We start from the raw sequence: 22,701 nt of genomic DNA on the forward strand, positions 1-22,701 counted from the left end.
GTGACAAACTAAATGTCTTAAAATAACAGAAATGCATTCACTCATAGTTTCTCATAGTCTCTCGTATGTATATGAAAAGATTTGTTACTTATTGTAAGGTACTGGCTGCCGTGATTATAGAGGCTGAGAAATCCCACCATCTGCTGTCCATAAACTGCATGCCCAGGAGAGCTGGTGGTGTAGTTTGAAGGCCTGCAAACTGGTGAGTCAGTGATGTAGATTCAGACGGGGTCTGAAGACCTGAGAACCATCAGTGCTGACAGTGGAAGATCGATGTCTCTGCTCAAACAGTCTGGTCAAGTAAATTTGCCCTTCCTCTGCCTTTTTGTTCTATTGAAGTCCCCAATGGATTAAATGATGCCTATCCACATAGGGGAAGGCCATCTGCTTTACTCAACCCACCGATTCAAATGCTAATCTTCTCCAGAAACACCCTCAGAGACACACCCAGAAATGTTTCGCCAGCTATCTGGGCATCCCATGACCCAGCCTAGTTGACACATAAAATTAACTTTCACATATATTTCCACTCTAGACTTCTTTTTAAGCTCCAGACCCTCATATTTAACTGTCTACTTGAACTCTCCTTGAATACCTTTAAAACTCCTCCAATTCTACATATCCAAAATTGAACTCTCCATTTCCCTGCAAGCCTTTCACATTCCCTACCCCCGAAAACAACACCAGCATCCACCCAGTTCCACAGCCAGGAACTCAGGGCCCATCTTCGCACCTCTGTTTCCCTCACCTCCTATACTTAGCCTGTTACCAAGTCCTTTATAACTTTTGAATCTGTCTAATTCCTTCCATCTTCACTATTACTGCTCAAGTCCAGAGACTTAGATTAGAAAAAATAAAAAAATAATAATTATCGAAGGTTTATTATAAACCAGGCAGACAGTCTTTTAAAACTTTACATAAATTATCTCTTATTATCACCCTATGTATTAGTTCTCTAGGGCTGACATAAAAATTACCACAAACTAAATGACTTAAAATAATAGAAATATATTCTCTTCTAGCTTTGAAGGCTACAAGTCTGAAATCAAGGCATCAGCACGGCTGTGATCTTTTTAAAGGCTGTAGGAGAGGATCCTTCCTTGCCTCTTTTATCTCCTGGCGGTTCCAGGGATTCCTTGACTTGTGACTGTATCACTGCACTCTCTGCCCTTGTCTTCACATGATCTTTTCCTCTGCACATGTGGCTTCCTGTCTTCTGTTTCAAATCTTCCACCTTTTTCTTATAAGAATGTTTGTCTTCATATTTAGAGCCCACCTAGATAATCCAGAATGAGCACTTCATCTCAAGATCTTTAACTTAATTACCTCTGCATTCACAGGTTCCAGGGATTAGGAAGTAGATTTTTTTTTTTAAGGGGAGTAACATTTAACTCACTACCCTTTATGAAATAAGTACAGTTACTAGTCCCACTGGATAGATGGGGCAATTGAGACTTAAAGACTGTAAGGGATTTGCCCAGTGTCACACAGTTAATAGGTTGTAGGGACTTAAGCTTCACATATACTTTCAGAGAAACAATTTCAATACTCTTCTGAAAGGAGTAACAGCTTCAAGTAAAGTAGTTCATCCCTTGGATGTCAAATATTCCTTCTTCAATCTATTCATTACCAGACTATCCTACACCACTAGGAATAGGATACACCAGCATTTCCACCTCTAGGAATCTATTCTATGGATAAATTTGTCACATCTGATGAAACTGTTCACTGCCACATCCTTTACAATAAAAGTTATGTGAAACAACCTTAATGCCCAGCAGTAGAAGATGTTTGAATCCATTATAGCACAGCCACACAATGGGATATCATGTAGACCCCTTAAGATAAGGCTTGTCCAAATTAACACAGGAACAGAAAATCAAATACCACTTGTTCTCACTTACAAGTGGGAGCTAAACCTTGGGTACTCATGGACATAAAGATGAGAACAATAGACGACTAGAGGGAGGAGAGCAATGGCTGAAAAACTATCAGGTACTATGCTCACTATCTGGGTGACAGGATCAATCATACCCCAAACCTCAGCATCACAAAACATACTCAGATAACAAATCTGCACATGTACCCCTGAATCTAAAAGTTGAAATTATAAATAAATAAATACAATGAGACTCGTCTATAGTTAATAATCGTATATTATATACTTGAAGTTTACTGAGACTAGATCTTACGTGTCCTCACACACATACAAAAGAGGTTAATATGGGAGGTGATGGACAGGCCAACTAGTTTGATTGGGGAAATAATTTCCCAATATATAGATATATCAAAACATCACATTGTACATCTTAAATAGATGCAATGTTTATCTGCCAATCATACCTCAATAAAGCTGGAAAAATTAAAATAATAAAACTAGGCATGTCTATGCATTAGTATGGAAGAAATTCACTCAGGGTGCAGAACAGTGCATATAAAATGCAACAATTTTCTAAATAACACAAAGGAAACATATATATGCACTTTATGATATTTGAATATATAGAATATTTTTGGAAAGATAAGCCAGAGACGTGTAACTGTGTTTGTCTCTGAGAAAAGAACTGTGAGACTGAGTACACGGAAGGAAAGAAAATTTAGTTTTCATTGTGAATTTTATTGTATTGTTTGAATTTATTTTGTTCTTGCATTACCTGAGAGAGAAAGAATATCTATGAGCTAGTTTTCACCTAATTTTCCAATTTGACCTACAACTGAATCTCATCTTCCACCTAAGTCCTTGCTTCCCAACACACTGAATATGTCCATGTTGAGTGTGTATGCATGTGTGCACACACATATATCTGCTGTTCTATCATTGTGGACTCTCATGTTTTCTACATGTGTAAATCCTGTCTCTCAAAAACTTTTTTTTGGTGCAGCCTCCCTGGTCTTCAGTGTTGGAACCAACCACTCTTCCCTTTGCACTTAAAAAGCCCCTGTTCATCCTACTTTGAATTGTGGTTATGCTTGCAAGTTGTTTACCCTCATTAAATTAACTCCTAAAGAGAAGTGTGCATCTGGTTGGTCTCTGTGCTCCCCAAGGTATCAGAAACAAAGTTTTGCTGAATGCTAATCATTAATTAAAAAATATTAAGCATAAGAGTCATCTAGGAAAACCTACGTTTTCTATGCTATCCAATTGTAAGGGGGCTAGAGGAAAATATCTAGCCCAAATATAGGAATTCTACTTAGCAAAAAATATCTAAAGGAACAAAGAAGATCCCAAAAACTAAAAATTAATCCAATATTGTGTATCACATTGGATTATTATAAGAGATGTAGGTGAAATACTTCAAATACATAGTAGAGGTAAGAGAAGAAGAAAAAATGACTTCAGTTATAATTCAGGAAAGATCGCTCTTGACATTTTTATTTGTTTGTTTTTAGCCAAACAAAACCTGGTTGCAAAATAGCCAAACAGTGATTTGATTATACGGCAGGCTACTTCTCAGACTGAGACTAACACCCACCTCCACCTCTGTTGCCTCCCCACTACCTGCACTGAAGATATACATCAATGCAGCTCACTGTATTTGCTTTATAACTGCATTTTTGTGTGTGCAAAATTTCCCAAATCACATTATAAAATGACTGTAATTTCTTTTTTGTTATTTACTTTTTACCATCACTTAAACCTATTTCCTCTTGTCCTTGTTGATATGGGCATATGGAGGGCCATATTACTCCATTTATTTAACTTTCACATATCCCAAAGCACTTCATAGTAATTGATTACATACCACTGTACCTTCAATAAACAATAAAACCGATTTTTAAAATGCTTCTAGCATATTGCTATTCTGCTTTAATCTCAGTAAATAGGCACACCTATGTCAGGCCTAACTCATTTCTATTGGCCTTGTAATAACATATAGGAAAATAAAATAAATATACTAAAATAAAAATTAAAAATGGCAGTGATTAAAAGTTTAGCTTACTGTTAATGCTGTTTCATATTCCTCAGCAGCTAAGTGTGCTAAGCCCAAGTAGTAAGAGGCTTCCGCTTCCATCTTTTTGTCACTTCCTGAAGTGAAGATGTAAAAAAATTACCAAGTATTCAATAAATGATTTATTACAACAAACAGAATCCTTGCTTTTCAAGACAGTAGAAAAGTATTTTTAAAAGTATGCAGTTTTATCAATAATCCCCAAAACCTAGCTACATACTGAAAAAAAAGGCTGATGTAAACACAATTTACCTGGATCATAGATATTAAATTAAGATGCTTTAACAATATAATTATATACCTCATACATGACATACCTCATACCATTTGGCAAATATATAACTTGCTTATATTTAGTTTATAAAGGGGTTTCCCTTTATAAACACAGCCCAATATTATCATTTTGACATTCATGTATAATTTTTATACTAGTCCAGCATGTAAAGGCTTACAGTCATCTAGCATAGTTGCTGCTACATACATAAAACAACTGATAATGGATAACAACCTTAAATGGTGCACAAACATTCATACTCAATCACATGGACTGACATTCAGCTAAGTTTCTAACTGCAGATAATTCACAAATTAATGAATTTTTATTTTGATTATGTTCTGTTTAAGAGCTACCGCATGTTCTCACTCATAGATGGGAATTGAACAATGAGAACACATGGACACAGGAAGGGGAACATCACACTCTGGGGACTGTTGTGGGGTGTGGGGAGGGGGAAGGGATAGCATTAGGAGATATACCTAATGCTAAATGACGAGTTAGTGGGTGCAGCGCACCAGCATGGCACATGTATACCTATGTAACTAACCTGCACATTGTGCACATGTACCCTAAAACTTAAAGTATAATAATAATAAAAAAGAGCTATTGATTAAAGCATAGGTGAGAGTAACTGACAGAGCTTAGTTTCCTGGTACAAAATTCCATGCATGTTTGAAATCCAAACACTTTTCTTTACTAATCGCTGGTAATGCTTTTCATCATTTTTTCTGCAAGAAAGTTAGTCTTTCTAATTCCTGTGATATCTTACTAATTTTATTTCAGAAATTAACCACTTCTCTCCAAAAGCAAAATGCGTAAAGATATAACATGGTTCAACATGACATACCTCATACCATTTGGCAAATATATCACTTGCTTATATTTAGTATATTAAATGTAACATTGGCTTCCAATGTGACTAACTCCTGGCTAATGCAAATGCTGATGATCTAACCTTTGTTTTTGGTCTTTGGAAAGCAAGTGATACGGTTTTGGTGTTTGTCCTCTCCAAATCTCAGGTCGAAATGTGATCCCCAGTGTTGGAGGTGGTGCTTGTGGAAGGTGTCTATCATGGGGGCAGATCCCTCATGAATGGCTTGGTGCCATCCTTATGGTAACGAGTGAGCTCTTGCTCTATTAGTCTACATGAGAGCTGATTGCTTTAAAGAGCCTACCATCTCTCTTACTCCTTCTCTCGCCATGTGACATGCCTGCTCCCCTTCGCCTTCTGCCATGATTGGAAGCTTCCTGAACCCCTCACCAGAAGGAGATGCTGGCACCATGCTTCTTGTACAGTCTGTGGAGCTTTAAGTAAAAAACAAAAACAAAAACAAAAAAACCTTCTTTTCTTTATAAATTACCCACCCTCAGATATTCCTTTATAGAAATGCAAAATAGACTAATACAGGAAGTATCCTTAGATTTCTGAGCTCCACATTCCAACCAGGAAGGATGTCAGCAGGAACAATATTTCTTGCTGCATTCACTCTCACCACTCACCAAATAACCGCTGCTGAAGCAGCGGCTCTTTGAAGACTTCAAAGAAATAGGATGGCAAATGCCAGTGACAGTATTTTTTTTCTTCTCTAGCTATTTCCCTGATTGCAGAGAATTATACCTTCAAGATCTCACTTTAGCAGAGTTGATGATGCCACTAATCCAGTAAGGGGAATTTTAATTCTTAAAATTCACCTGGGCCCTAACTTTTTCTCTGGTACAGGATTATGGGTTCTGGGGATAAAGGTGGGACTAGTGAAGGGAAAAACAGAATAGAAGAACGAGGCTATGACAGGAAGCTACTTATTAGAGAGTTAAACGTTGGCTGTATGTGGTATGTATTTTCTGTGTCAAGTGGTGTAACTGTGTTAAAGCACTAGCAACTGGCTGGGCTGATATGGCACCATCATCTGCATCTAATTTTATGTGAGTGGAAGCTCAGCAAAGAGGAGAAAGGAAAGAAAACATCTATTGCTACTGATACAGTTTGGAAACACCAAATATTAGTTTTTAAATAGTATTTAAGCATGAGAACTTTTCTTGTACACGAATAGAGACAAAGTTAAGACAAAATGAAAGCAATAACATAACAGAGAAAAATGTCGGTAAGAATAGGATTAAAAACAACCAAAAAGAAAAGGTTAGATCTAAAATCTTGGCACTACTAAAATTGAGTGACACATCAAAACTTATGTTTTAGAGGACAGAGACATAAAGAGAGAGAAAACAAATAATAAAGAATAATTATGTGGTAAGGTGTATGCTGACAAATGTTCCAGAGGGAAAATAGAGCAAGGTAAGGGGAATTGGGAGAGCCAAGTGGGGGTCCAGAGGACAAAGCAGGTTTCAATATTAAGTATAGTCATCAGAGTACACTCCATTGAAAAGGTGGTATTCACAATAATGTGAAACTAAAAATACGTAATAGAATTAAATTTGGGAAACTTGCACGTATGTGGAAATTAAAAATTATCCTAAATAAACAATGGGTCAAAGAAGAACACAAGGTAAACCAAAAAATACTCTGAGATGGATGAAAATGAAAACACAACAAACCAAAATGTATGGGATACAACTAAGGTGTGCATAGAGGGACATTTATAGCTATAAATGTCTATATTTTAAAATAAGAAAGTTCTTTCCACCTTATAAAACTAGAAAAAGAGGATACAACTACACTCAAATCAAACAGAGGGAAGGAAATAGGAAAAACTTGAGTGGAAATGAATAACATAAAGAATAGAAAAACCATAGTGAAAATCAACAAAACAAAAAATGATTCTTTGAAAAAGTCAACAAAATTAACAAATGTTTAGTTAGACCAAACAAAAAAGAAAAAGAAGAAACCCTTAAATTATTAAAATCAAGAATGTAAAAAGGTAAATAACTGTAGGCCTCACAGAAATGAAAAGGATTATAAGAGAATTTTGTGGACAATTACATACTAACAAGTTAGATAAAGTAGATGAAATAGACAAATTCCTGGAAAGATACAAACTACTGAAATTGGCTCAAGAAGAAATAAAAACTCTGAATAAATTCATAACAATTAAAGTAACTGAATTAGTAATTTAAAAACTTCCCATGAAGAAAAGGCTAGCCAGGCTCAGATGATTTCACTGCTGAATTTTTTAAAAATATTTTAAGAATTAACACCAATCTTTTACAAACTTTTTAAGCAATTAAGAGAAAACACCTCCCAAATCATTCTACGAGGCCAGTATTATTTTGACATCAAACCAAAGACATTACAAGAAAAGAAAACTATAAACTAATGTCCCCTACGAATATAGTCACAAAAATCCTTAACAAAATTACTCACAAAGCCAAATCAGTAACATATAAGAAGGATTATACACCACGATCAAGTGGAATTTAGCCCAGCGATGCAAGGTTGGTTCAACATATGCTAATCAATTAGTATAATATACCATATTAATAGGATAAAAGACAAAAACACATGACCTTCTCAATAGATGTAGGAAAAAAACATTTTGCAAAATCCAACCCCCTTTCATGTTAAAAACCCTCAACAAACTTGGAATAGAAGGGAATTTTTTCAATGTAGTAAAGGGCATCTACAAAAAACCCTCAGTAAATATCATACTTCTGTTTAAAACTGTTGCACTAGAGGTTCTAGTCAGATAAATTAGGCAAGAAAAGATAAGGCACATAGATAGAAGGGAAGCAGCAAAACTTTAATTGCAGATACCATAGTCTTGTATATAGAGAATCCTAAAGAATCCATAACAAACTGTCAAAGCTAATAAATGAGTTTAACAAGGTTGCAAGCTATAAGATCAATATAGAAAAGTCAGTTTTATTTCTACATACAGGTTATGAACGATCTGAAAATGAAATTAAGAAACAATTCCATTTACAATAGCATCAAAAGAATAAAATATTAAAAATAAATTTAACAAAAGAAGGCAGTACATATACACGGACAACTATAAAAATCATTGAAAAAAATTAAAGAATAATTAAATAAATGGACAGATATCCCATATTCACGGATTGAAAAACTTAGTTTGAAGATGGCAATATTCCCTAAATTGATTGACAGATTCAATGCAATTCCCATCAAAATTCCAGCTCCCTTTTCTGCAGAAATTAACAAGCTGATCCTAAAATTCACATGGAAATGCAAGTGTTGAAAACAACTAAAGCAAACTTGAAAAAGAACAGTATTACAAGACACATTTCCCAATTTCAAAACTTACTACACAACTAGAGTAATAAAATCTATGTATTCTTGTAGTTGTAAGTTAGACAAGAGAGATCAAGGCAATAGAATTGAGAATCCAGACACAATCTCCACATTTATGGTCAAATGATTTTATGTAGGGTATCATTACAATGTATTGAGAAAAGAATAATGTTTTCAACAAGTAGTACTAGTACAATTGGATATCCACTTTCAAAATATGAAGTCGTACCCTCCTCACACCACATATGCACACACACACATGAAAATAGATCATAAGATTAAATATAGTTAAAACTAAAAACTCTTAAAGCGTAGGAGTAAACCACTGTGACCTTGCATTGGTCAAAGCCTTCTTATTGTCGATATCGGAAGCAAGAACAGCAAAAGAAAAACTAGACGAACTGAACTTTATCAAACTTAAAAACTTGTGCTTCAATGAATACCATCAGAAAGTGAAAATAAAACCCACAGAATAGGAGAAAATATTTTCAAATCGTATATCTGATGAAAGACTTGTATATAAAATATATACAGAATTCTTAAAACTCAATAATAAAAAAACCAATTAAAACTGGGCAAAGAATCTGAATAAAAACGTCTGCAAAGAAGATATACAAATGGCCAAGAAGCACATGAAAAAAAATGCTCAATGTTACTGGCCAACAGGGAAATGCAAATCAAATCTAAAGTGAGATACCACGTTACACCTACTAGGATGAGTATAATGAAGTTGAAAGTAAGAAGTGCTGCTGAGGAGGGGGAGGAGCCAAGATGGCCGAATAGGAACAGCTCCGGTCTACAGCTCCCAGCGTGAGCGACGCAGAAGACGGGTGATTTCTGCATTTCCATCTGAGGTACCGGGTTCATCTCACTAGGGAGTGCCAGACAGTGGGCGCAGGCCAGTGGGTGCGCGCACCGTGCGCGAGCCGAAGCAGGGCAAGGCGTTGCCTCACCTGGGAAGCGCAAGGGGTCAGGGAGTTACCTTTCCGAGTCAAAGAAAGGACGCACCTGGAAAATCGGGTCACTCCCACCTGAATATTGCGCTTTTCAGACCGGCTTAAAAAACGGCGCACCACGAGACTATATCCCACACCTGGCTCGGAGGGTCCTACGCCCACGGAATCTCGCTGATTGCTAGCACAGCAGTCTGAGATCAAACTGCAAGGCGGCAGCGAGGCTGGGGGAGGGGCGCCCGCCATTGCCCAGGCTTGCTTAGGTAAACAAAGCAGCCGGGAAGCTCCAACTGGGTGGAGCCCACCACAGCTCAAGGAGGCCTGCCTGCCTCTGTAGGCTCCACCTCTGGGGGCAGGGCACAGACAAACAAAAAGACAGCAGTGACCTCTGCAGACTTAAATGTCCCTGTCTGACAGCTTTGAAGAGAGCAGTGGTTCTCCCAGCATGCAGCTGGAGATCTGAGAACGGGCAGACTGCCTCCTCAAGTGGGTCCCTGACCCCTGACCCCCGAGCAGCCTAACTGGGAGGCACCCCCTAGCAGGGGCACACTGACATCTCACACGGCAGGGTATTCCAACAGACCTGCAGCTGAGGGTCCTGTCTGTTAGAAGGAAAACTAACAAACAAAAAGGACATCCACACCGAAAACCCATCTGTACATCACCATCATCAAAGACCGAAAGTAGATAAAACCACAAAGATGGGGAAAAAACAGAACAGAAAAACTGGAAACTCTAAAACGCAGAGCACCTCTCCTCCTCCAAAGGAACGCAGTTCCTCACCAGCAACGGAACAAAGCTGGATGGAGAATGATTTTGACGAGCTGAGAGAAGAAGGCTTCAGACGATCAAATTACTCTGAGCTACGGGAGGACATTCAAACCAAAGGCAAAGAAGTTGAAAACTTTGAAAAAAATTTAGAAGAATGTATAACTAGAATAACCAATACAGAGAAGTGCTTAAAGGAGCTGATGGAGCTGAAAACCAAGGCTCGAGAACTACGTGAAGAATGCAGAAGCCTCAGGAGCTGATGCGATCAACTGGAAGAAAGGGTATCAGCAATGGAAGATGAAATGAATGAAATGAAGCGAGAAGGGAAGTCTAGAGAAAAAAGAATAAAAAGAAATGAGCAAAGCCTCCAAGAAATATGGGACTATGTGAAAAGACCAAATCTACGTCTGATTGGTGTACCTGAAAGTGATGCGGAGAATGGAACCAAGTTGGAAAACACTCTGCAGGATATTATCCAGGAGAACTTCCCCAATCTAGCAAGGCAGGCCAACATTCAGATTCAGGAAATACAGAGAACGCCACAAAGATACTCCTCGAGAAGAGCAACTCCAAAACACATAATTGTCAGATTCACCAAAATTGAAATGAAGGAAAAAATTTTAAGGGCAGCCGGAGAGAAAGGTCGGGTTACCCTCAAAGGGAAGCCCATCAGACTAACAGCGGATTTCTCGGAAGAAACCCTACAAGCCAGAAGAGAGTGGGGGCCAATATTCAACATTCTTAAAGAAAAGAATTTTCAACCCAGAATTTCATATCCAGCCAAACTAAGCTTCATCAGTGAAGGAGGAATAAAATACTTTACAGACAAGCAAATGCTGAGAGATTTTGTCACCACCAGGCCTGCCCTAAAAGAGCTCCTGAAGGAAGCGCTAAACATGGAAAGGAACAACCGGTACCAGCCGCTGCAAAATCATGCCAAAATGTAAAGACCATCAAGACTAGGAAGAAACTGCATCAACTAATGAGCAAAATAACCAGCTCACATCATAATGACAGGATCAAATTCACACATAACAATATTAACTTTAAATGTAAATGGACTAAATTCTCCAATTAAAAGACACAGACTGGCAAGTTGGATAAAGAGTCAAGACCCATCAGTGTGCTGTATTCAGGAAACCCATCTCACGTGCAGAGACACATACAGGCTCAAAATAAAAGGATGGAGGAAGATCTACCAAGCAAATGGAAAACAAACAAAGGCAGGGCTTGCAATCCTAGTCTCTGATAAAACAGACTTTAAACCAACAAAGATCAAAAGAGACAAAGAAGGCCATTACATAATGGTAAAGGGATCAATTCAACAAGAGGAGCTAACTATCCTAAATATATATGCACCCAATACAGGAGCACCCAGATTCATAAAGCAAGTCCTGAGTGACCTACAAAGAGACTTAGACTCCCACACATTAATAATGGGAGATTTTAACACCCCACTGTCAACATTAGACAGATCAACGAGACAGAAAGTCAACAAGGATACCCAGGAATTGAACTCAGCTCTGCACCAAGTGGACCTAATAGACATCTGCAGAACTCTCCACCCCAAATCAACAGAATATACATTTTTTTCAGCACCACACCACACCTATTCCAAAATTGACCACATAGTTGGAAGTAAAGCTCTCCTCAGCAAATGTAAAAGAACAGAAATTATAACAAACTATCTCTCAGACCACAGTGCAATCAAACTAGAACTCAGGATTAAAAATCTCACTCAAAGCCGCTCAACTACATGGAAACTGAACAACCTGCTCCTGAATGACAACTGGGTACATAACGAAATGAAGGCAGAAATAAAGATGTTCTTTGAAACCAACGAGAACAAAGACACAACATACCAGAATCTCTGGGATGCATTCAAAGCAGTGTGTAGAGGGAAATTTATAGCACTAAATGCCCACAAGAGAAAGCAGGAAAGATCCAAAATTGACACCCTAACATCACAATTAAAAGAACTAGAAAAGCAAGAGCAAACACATTCAAAAGCTAGCAGAAGGCAAGAAATAACTAAAATCAGAGCAGAACTGAAGGAAATAGAGACACAAAAAACCCTTCAAAAAATCAATGAATCCAGGAGCTGGTTTTTTGAAAGGATCAACAAATTGATAGACTGCTAGCAAGACTAATAAAGAAAAAAAGAGAGAAGAATCAAATAGACACAATAAAAAATGATACAGGGGATATCACCACCGAGCCCACAGAAATACAAACTACCATCAGAGAATACTACAAACACCTCTACGCAAATAAACTAGAAAATCTAGAAGAAATGGATACATTCCTCGACACATACACTCTCCCAAGACTAAATCAGGAAGAAGTTGAATCTCTGAATAGACCAATAACAGGAGCTGAAATTGTGGCAATAATCAATAGTTTACCAACCAAAAAGAGTCCAGGACCAGATGGATTCACAGCCGAATTCTACCAGAGGTACAAGGAGGAACTGGTACCATTCCTTCTGAAACTATTCCAATCAATAGAAAAAGAGGGAATCCTCCCTAACTCATTTTATGAGGCCAGCATCATCCTGATACCAAAGCTGGGCAGAGACACAACCAAAAAAGAGAATTTTAGACCAATATCCTTGATGAACATTGATGCAAAAATCCTCAATAAAATACTGGCAAACCGAATCCAGCAGCACATCAAAAAGCTTATCCACCATGATCAAGTGGGCTTCATCCCTGGGATGCAAGGCTGGTTCAATATACGCAAGTCAGTAAATGTAATCCAGCATATAAACAGAGCCAAAGACAAAAACCACATGATTATCTCAATAGATGCAGAAAAAGCCTTTGACAAAATTCAACAACCCTTCATGCTAAAAACTCTCAATAAATTAGGTATTGATGGGACGTATTTCAAAATAATAAGAGCTATCTATGACAAACCCACAGCCAATATCATACTGAATGGGCAAAAACTGGAAGCATTCCCTTTGAAAACTGGCACAAGACAGGGATGCCCTCTCTCACCACTACTATTCAACATAGTGTTGGAAGTTCTGGCCAGGGCAATCAGGCAGGAGAAGGAAATAAAGGGTATTCAATTAGGAAAAGAGGAAGTCAAATTGTCCCTGTTTGCAGACGACATGATTGTTTATCTGGAAAACCCCACTGTCTCAGCCCAAAATCTCCTTAAGCTGATAAGCAACTTCAGCAAGGTCTCAGGATACAAAATCAATGTACAAAAATCACAAGCATTCTTATACACCAACAACAGACAAACAGAGAGCCAAATCATGAGTGAACTCCCATTCACAGTTGCTTCAAAGAGAATAAAATACCTAGGAATCCAACTTACAAGGGATGTGAAGGACCTCTTCAAGGAGAACTACAAACCACTGCTCAAGGAAATAAAAGAGGATACAAACAAATGGAAGAACATTCCATGTTCATGGGTAGGAAGAATCAATATCGTGAAAATGGCCATACTGCCCAAGGTCATTTACAGATTCAATGCCATCCCCATCAAGCTACCAATGACTTTCTTCACAGAATTGGAAAAAGCTACTTTAAAGTTCATATGGAACCAAAAAAGAGCCCGCATCGCCAAGTCAATCCTAAGCCAAAAGAACAAAGCTGGAGGCATCACACTACCTGACTTCAAACTATACTACAAGGCTACAGTAACCAAAACAGCATGGTACTGGTACCAAAACAGAGATATAGATCAACGGAACAGAACAGAGCCCTCAGAAATAACGCCGCATACCTACAACTATCTGATCTTTGACAAACCTGAGAAAAACAAGTAATGGGGAAAGGATTCCCTATTTAATAAATGGTGCTGGGAAAACTGGCTAGCCATATGTAGAAAGCTGAAACTGGATCCCTTCCTTACACCTTATACAAAAATCAATTCAAGATGGATTAAAGACTTAAATGTTAGACCTGAAACCATAAAAACCCTAGAAGAAAACCTAGGCATTACCATTCAGGACATAGGCGTGGGCAAGGACTTCATGTCCAAAACACCAAAAGCAATGGCAACAAAAGACAAAATTGACAAATGGGATCTAATTAAACTAAAGAGCTTCTGCACAGCAAAAGAAACTACCATCAGAGTGAACAGGCAACCTACAACATGGGAGAAAATTTTCGCAACCTACTCATCTGACAAAGGGCTAATATCCAGAATCTACAATGAACTCAAACAAATTTACAAGAAAAAAACAAACAACCCCATCAAAAAGTGGGCGAAGGACATGAACAGACACTTCTCAAAAGAAGACATTTATGCAGCCAAAAAACACATGAAAAAATGCTCATCATCACTGGCCATCAGAGAAATGCAAATCAAAACCACTATGAGATATCATCTCACACCAGTTAGAATGGCAATCATTAAAAAGTCAGGAAACAACAGGTGCTGGAGAGGATGTGGAGAAATAGGAACACTTTTACACTGTTGGTGGGAGTGTAAACTAGTTCAACCATTGTGGAAGTCAGTGTGGCAATTCCTCAGGGATCTAGAACTAGAAATACCATTTGACCCAGCCATCCCATTACTGGGTATATACCCAAAGGACTATAAATCATGCTGCTATAAAGACACATGCACACGTATGTTTATTGCGGCATTATTCACAATAGCAAAGACTTGGAACCAACCCAAATGTCCAACAATGATAGACTGGATTAAGAAAATGTGGCACATATACACCATGGAATACTATGCAGCCATAAAAAATGATGAGTTCATGTCCTTTGTAGGGACATGGATGAAATTGGAAACCATCATTCTCAGTAAACTATCGCAAGAACAAAAAACCAAACACCGCATATTCTCACTCATAGGTGGGAATTGAACAATGAGATCACATGGACACAGGAAGGGGAATATCACACTCTGGGGACTGTTGTGGGGTGGGGTGAGGGGGGAGGGATAGCATTGGGAGATATACCTAATGCTAGATGACGAGTTAGTGGGTGCAGCGCACCAGCATGGCACATGTATACATATGTAACTAACCTGCACAATGTGCACATGTACCCTAAAACTTAAAGTATAATAAATAAAAATAAAAAAAAAAAAAGAAGTGCTGCTCAGGAAATGGCTAAACTGAAACCCTCACATAAAACTAGTGGAAATGTTAAATGGTGAAGCCACTTTGGAAAACTGGCAGCTCCTCAATAAGTTGAACACAGTTATCATATAACCCAGCGATGCCACTCCTAAGCATATAATCAAGATCTTTGAAAAGTTGTACACAAATGTTCATTCCAGCATTATTCATAATAGGCAAAAGGTGGAAACAACTCATATGTCCATCATAAATGAATAAAGAAAATGTGGTATAACCATGGCATGGAAGGCGATTTGGCCCTATATGATGGATGAACCTTGAAAACATTACGTTAAGTAAAAGGTGTTGGCTGATGCTACACTTGTGTATTACATCAACGTACCCTAACAAAGGAACTGGCCAATGGTTGGTGTCAGTATCGCTTAAATACTATGTAAACCAATGTGAGGGGCATGCTTTATTCAGGTAATCATCAGCTTGCTCCTTCAGGCTCCCTGATCAAAGTAGGAGACAAGAGTAAAGGGATGCTTTGTCCCAGAATATTTACCCTCTCTAAGAGCTCTGTAAAGTATTGTGCAATCCTTTAACCTATGTACTTTCTTAGATGAAAAATGTGGGGACAAATATTTTTTGGTTTTAAAAGATATTAAAAACTATAATAGTGTAAGAAGTAAGTCTTCTCTTCTCCTGATCTCATCTTCTGTGAGAGAGAGATACTTTTAGAAAGAAGACTGCTTGACAGGCTCTGACTGTTGGAAGAGACCCAAGGAACTTTTCTTTCTTTGTGAACTACCTTAAAACTTAGCAAATGTAAACCTAAAGTAACATATCTTTTCCTAATCAATGCATTCCTTTTCATTGAAATTCCATGTAACTTTCCATGTGACTAGTTTGCTGCTGAAATTGATATAAGAGCTAACTAACTATGTGTTTACCCCTTTGGGGGAAGGTACTAGACCATTTATTCAAAAGCAGTTCATTTAATGAGATACATCTTTCAGGGGGTGATTTCCTGTGAGTATGTTGACTAATATTATTAAAAGAAGTTACAGGGAGACTAAGCTGTTTATTTTTCCTCTTTAGTAAATTAAAATTACACCCATAAAATCAGTCCTGCTCACTCTAAATAAGCCATCTATTACTTAATAAACCAATCAATTAAATATGTCCGTAAGCTAATAAACTTTAGTTCAGGAGCATAACTTTTATCTTTTTCTCCTTCCTGAAAAGGCTACTCTAGTAATAATTTACTATATGGTAACAAAATATCTGTGCATTTCACAAATTAAAAGCTTATAAGAATATGCTCCAAATTTTTTCTTTACATTTTATACATACAGAAATGATATAGACTATGAAAGACATGAGCAGCTCTCATAGAAGCATTTTTACTGCTTTAAGTGTGCATATACATCACCTGGGTATCTTGCTAACCTGAGGATCCTGCTGCAGTAGGTCTGGGTTGGGACCTGAGACCCTGGCTGTTATAACATACTGAAGCTGCTGGTCCAAAGGCCACATTTTGAGAGGCAAAAAAGGTCTCAAATATGTTACAGTCCTATTTTCCTGTTACTAATAACTAAATATATATCATATTTTCCTTATTACCTGACCATGGGGAATTTACAAACAATGAAAGGTCTCTAAGACTGCAAGGAATATACAACCACATACACACATGCGCATGCACACACACAAGCTTAACTTTTGCAGATGATCTTACCTTCTCACTTTAGGTTCTTTGTTTTACAACACTACCCCCAGTGGATTGTAATTTTGGAGATAAAGCTTTCAGGAAACTAATGGATTTCTTGTTGTCAGCACTAAGGCACCTCCGTTTTACAGTGAAATTTGAAAGTAAATTGATGGCATTTGTCTTTGCATTTCATAGGAAATAATCACCCTAACACTTGACGATTTTTACTTCACTCTTGGGAGAACCAGTGTCTACCCATTAAAGAAAGCAATGTGAGAGAGTTCTTTTCCACCCACCTTCTTTGGCTATTTCAGAAGCTTTTATTAGAATTTTGATGGCCTGTTTGTATTCTTTATTTTCTAGCATTTTGTCTGAGAGTAATCTGTAAGTCCTCAGGAGACTCTCACAGGCCAACAAGTTGAGAGAGCGGCCTGTCTCATCCTTCCATATCCGCCCCTGTGTCAATTGATGGAATGCTTCATAATGCTCAGCAGCTTCCAGAAGCTGACCTGGAGAATAAAAGCCATTCATAAGTATAAACCAGAGGACAGAACGTATTTTCAGAAATTTTGCATACGTTTTAGCTTTACTATTCAATGGAGAAACACCGGGGATTATGGTGAAGGATTTCTAAGGCTGAAGATGAATTAAACTGGGAAAGGAGTGATCTCTAATTGGACCTCAGTTTCAGCGTGAATTTTAGATAGACACCTGCAAGAGGGATGTACGCTGGCTAGTAGAAATTTACTGGGCTTGCATATGTTTAGAGAGGGTGTAAAAGGCCAGCAATATTTATTAATAGCCATCATATTGGCTAATATTTCTTTAACATTATGTATGCCATGCACTCTGCTGTGTGCTTTATACGCATTTCTCATTTAATCCTCAAAACAATCCAATGGAGTAGGACTGTTCTGATTTCATATTACAGAATAGAAAGCCAAAATTTAGTAAGGTTAAGAATTTTGCTCAAGATGGCAAGTCTAGTGCTATAACATCCAGGAAATCTAACTCTAGAGCTGATACTCTCAACCAATATCCTCTACTGCTTTTCCAACAGATGACAATTTCATCATTCTTTTTTTCTTTTCTTTTCACTCTGTCACTCAGGCTGGAGTGCAGTGGTGCAATCACAGCTTACTGCAGCCTTGAACTCCTGAGCTCAAGCGATCCTTCCACCTCAGCCTCCCAATTTCATCATTCTTAAAAAAGAATGCATCTGTTACAAACTTCAAATCCAAACATTATGGCTCCTTAAACTGCTTCTCAAAGTTTGACTGGACTTTCCAATGAGGTTTTTGTATATGCTGTTTAGTTTTGGATAATTAGAATGTAACTAACTGCCTTTTTGGATTTTACCCTATAATAAAATCCAAAATATATCTTCTCCAAGCTAAAACTCTAAATTAGCTGTAAGTAATTTCTTTCCTTAAAATATGAGCAAACATATTTCTGGAAGAATAGTTTGCAGCTCCATAGAGTGGATTGTATTTTATTTGTTAATTGCCTCATGGGAATGCTCACAATATCCTGAAATGTAAATACTCTTTGATGGTATTGGAGTTACATAATTGGAATTGATATGAAGAACACTTATATCTAGGCACTCCAACCATAGTGGTTAAGAGTGAGTGTGGGCTCCAAGCAGACAGCCTGTTCCTAGCCCAGCTTTCCCAGTTTTTGTTTAGCCTCAGGCTAATTACTACCCTCTCTGTGCCTTACTTTATTCTTCTGCAAAACAGGATTACTGTGTAACTTTTCGAGGTACTATTGTGAGAAATGAATTCATGCATGTACAATTATATGTTACAGGGTAGGTGCTCAAGAAACACAGCTAATGTTATCAATTGGTACAGTAATAATATCTTCAGAAACTCCAGCAGGCAAATTGAAATATAGCCACTAATTTACTATGTTTATTAAGTATAACTTACTCTTCCCACAAAAACCAAAAATTAGTTGAGTCCCTATAATAATAACATCATGACATATTAAATTAACCTATGCAGGTTATATTAGACTCAATATCTTTCCTCAAATGAATTTCATTGAATAGTGTGGGTTGGAGCTACTTCCATGACTATTGCATATAATTTCTTCCTATTTGTTGCATTGAATTTGTTACCAGAATGAGTATTAAAGAATGCACATAGAAATAAGAATAGTATTCTCAAAGAAAAACAACCAGTGGTGGTGGATAATCAGTAAACGGTTTGTAGAAAAATTCAGTAGACAGGCCAGGCACAGTGGCTCACGCCTATAATCCCAGCACTTTGGGAGGCTGAGGCCAGTGGACCACGAGGTCAGGAGTTCAAGACCAGCCTGGCCAACATGGTGAAGCCCCGTCTCCACTAAAAATACAAAAAAGTAGCCAGCCGTGGTGGTGCACACCTGTAGTCCCAGCTACTTAGGAGGCTGAGGCAGGGGAATCGGTTGAACCCAGGAGGCGGAGATTGTGGTGAGCCGAGATCATGCCACTGCACTCCAGCCTGTCAACAGAGCAAGACTCCATCTCAAAAAAAAAAGGCAAAATTCAGTAGACATGGACAGTCTAAGTCCTTGCTGAGCCATGCAGGAGGACATGTCAGCGAAGATACATACAGAAGGGGCAATGTGTACTGCAGACTTGCTCATAAATTTATATTATGAAACTTCACATGATAGGAGACTGCAGGCCATGAGTAGGATATTATAGAAGCCTATCTTGTTACATAAACAAGTGTTTATAATAAGTAAATATATTAGGAAACATAAAAAAAATTTAGAAAGCATTATCGGTGTTATATCTGGGAGGTAGGATTATGGGTAACTTACGGTTTATTTTCTGATTTTCTGTTTTCTTTTTCTTGATTTTTTTTCTGTTTGCTTATTAGCATTTCCTAAAGTTTCTATCATCAAAGCATGTTTATTTTGTCATCAGGATATACAATGAAAGCTATTTAAGAAATAATGCTCAGTACCTTTTTCACATTGAGACAAATACTCAAGGTTGAAGTTCATGGCTCTAATCTATCTTTACTTTTAGCTGATATTTTTTTCTTACCTTCCAGAAAAACAGGCATAGTTTTTCATCTCTCTTACGTAGCACCTCTTGCCAGAAACACCTTGCTCCAAATACCCATGACCCTCATTTTTTAAAACTAGAACAGAGCATTGACATACATGTGTGTTATATTTCCTCTGTTAACTATATTTCTGCCTATGAAGTATAGCACTGTAGCCCTGGAAAGATGTATACAAGAGTTCCTTTTCTTTTTTCATCTAGTGTCCATCTATTCATAAAGTACAGACACATATTTCTTTTTGGCCATGTAAGTGGGGAGAAGGGGATGTAGAATACTGTGAGAAAAACAGATAGTTCCAGAATAGATAGGGATCATAAAGGAAATGAAGCCCTGGGCAACTCAATTAGAATTAGAGGCAAATGAGGTATAATGATATAAATAGCAAATGAGAACTGATATCCATCTCCAAAATTTGATCTATGTGGGGGCAGAAAGGGGAGGTGACAGGAGGGTCGAGTAGGAAAAGGAGAAGTGGAAGAAATCAGGACAAAATGGGAGGTGGGAAGAGTGGAGGGAAGTGTCTTCATATTCCTTATCCACCAGACGCCCTCTGTGTTACCCTACTGAGTCTTGGGTTGCTGTTAGGTGTCCTGGATAAGGCTTTCCAAGCAGGAATGAAGTGAGGATGGTCCTCAGGACACTGGTTTCAGCTGGTGACTACAGAAGGCAACCTTGGGATGGTTAGAAATAACAGTAGTTTTTCGGTTGGATTTGCTTTTTGCTGGAGCTTTCAGGGCTAGTATCAATATACTACTTAGTTCATGGTTATTGGCCAAAGTTCAGCTTTCAGAAGGGTCTATTTGGAGTCTTCCCTGAGGACGGAGCCTGAGATGCTTGGGTAAAAGAGAACAGTGACCTACTCTTTCCTGAAGGCCTATTAGGTGCTAGTCAAAATGCAAGGCTTTTCTCTCCCCTACACATTAACTTACTGAACATTCCAAAAACTGGTGAAGTATATATGATAGTTGCTTTTTCACTAAAGAGGAAACTGAGACTCACAAAGTTTACATGACTCAAATATATGCCCCAGAGTTATCATAAGTGATGATTAGGATTTAAGCCCAAGGTCACCAAAAGCCCACACAACTGGTTCCACCACATCAGATACTAGTCAACAGATCAAGAGCCAGGAAACTTAGGTGGAGTGAGTTAAATTCTCTGGACATGAATCTCTTGTGTTAAAAATAATGATCAAATTTGCATGATTCCTAGTCTCTTCCAGTTCTATAATTCTCCGACTTTGCTCAGGCCATCATAGGTCACCTCTAAGAAAAGCACAGATGTGAGCCCCTGATGTGTTTCTGATTGGTCTTTCTGAAGAAGCTGTTGTATAAGCAGCTATATCTGAATTCTCTGCTCTCTTCTAAGCCATGCAGTAACATCTGTGGGGGGCTCTGGAATTCCGTGGGTACCCTAGACTCAGGCACCTGTGGCCTCATCTCACTATTCATGGTTTCATTTCCCCTTGCTTCCCCATTTTCCCACAGATGAGGTCAGTGGGGTCCTGATTAGTACTATTTTAAATGGAGGTCCCTACTACACAGAAGCAGTTTTCCAGTCCTTCTCATATGTAGGGATTCATTTCTAAAAGTATTTGGTGGCAGTAAATAAGCCAGCAAGAAGATAAGGCAGCAAAGATTTGATCCAAATGACCACAAGCACACAAATGACTTATCTGCAATTTCTAAAGGCTGGCCAGAATTTAAAGCATATATTATGATATAGTAGAATATTTGATTTAAAAATATTAAAAGATATGCCCATGCTATGAAGAGAGCATAATAATTTAAATATGCAAGCATTTCCCTTTAAGCATGATTAACAATGATATGATTTCCATCCAATTTCTATTTCCAACTGTGAATTGGATTTTTAAAATCATCTTATTTTCTGAGTAACGGTTCTGATATTAATTAAGACTAGACATTTATTAAGACATAATGCATACTGCTTTTAACTGAAAATTTTAAATTCAATTTACCTGAGGGAAATATTATAAAAGACCTCAATATGGTGATCACTTTTACTAAGCTAAATATAAATATCAATGTAGATAATGAATCAGATTTTCTAACATGGCTTGTAGCATTCCTTTATAACTTCTACAAAGCGTTCATATTTAGTCTACCTTTTGGCTCCAAATAAACTTTAACACAGCAGGATCTAGAAATCTCACTTGGTTTTGATGTCAATCTTTTAGAGGGACAAGAACAAGTGTTTAAGTGTCCAAGGACTGTCCTCCTCTGGAATTATCAAGTGTTGACATTATTTTACATCAAGGAATAGGGACAGCAAAAAGTGGAATAATTTTACCAACGTATCACAAATACAAAGGTTAACAGAAAACAGGACAAAAAAAGAAGGCCTGGGGACTATTCACAGGTATTAAAGTCTTTGTAGGGGAAAGTGAGTTTTATCATGGTGCACCAGGAATCACCCACAAATCTTCATCATCACTGTGAGTAACCAGATCACAGTGGTAACCACAGTAAGGAAGACACACTAACTGCTGAATTAAAGGCCTGCATGCATGGCTCTATACCAAGCAAAAGTCCAGATAGTCCACCAACATTTCATGTGAACCAGGGAAGAAAATAGAGCCAAAATGTTTTGTTGGAGAGGCTGGGGATGGCCCTCCACAAATACCCTTAGTAGTCAATTTATTTCAATAATACGAAGTAGGATCAGAAAACACAGCTTAGGAGAACACTGTGAACAACTGCATC

At 37.9% G+C, this 22,701-nt stretch overlaps 1 protein-coding gene across 5 annotated transcripts in view; it reads right to left on the minus strand.

The window, feature by feature from the left end:
* The window catches only part of TTC29 (tetratricopeptide repeat domain 29), a 240,701-nt gene that overhangs the window by 154,420 nt on the left and 63,580 nt on the right, over window positions 1-22,701 (minus strand). For all 5 annotated transcript variants that reach the window (XM_019026099.3, XM_063705596.1, XM_063705594.1 and 2 more), the window contains 2 exons: window positions 17,207-17,419; window positions 3,942-4,027 (listed from right to left, as the gene is read on the minus strand). In XM_019026099.3, coding sequence (XP_018881644.3) covers window positions 3,942-4,027; window positions 17,207-17,419 — 299 coding nt within the window. The remainder of the gene's footprint in view (window positions 1-3,941; window positions 4,028-17,206; window positions 17,420-22,701) is intronic.

This window comes from Gorilla gorilla, chromosome 3 (genome assembly GCF_029281585.2).
Source record: "Gorilla gorilla gorilla isolate KB3781 chromosome 3, NHGRI_mGorGor1-v2.1_pri, whole genome shotgun sequence".
In the NCBI taxonomy this organism is placed as follows: Eukaryota; Metazoa; Chordata; class Mammalia; order Primates; family Hominidae; genus Gorilla; species Gorilla gorilla.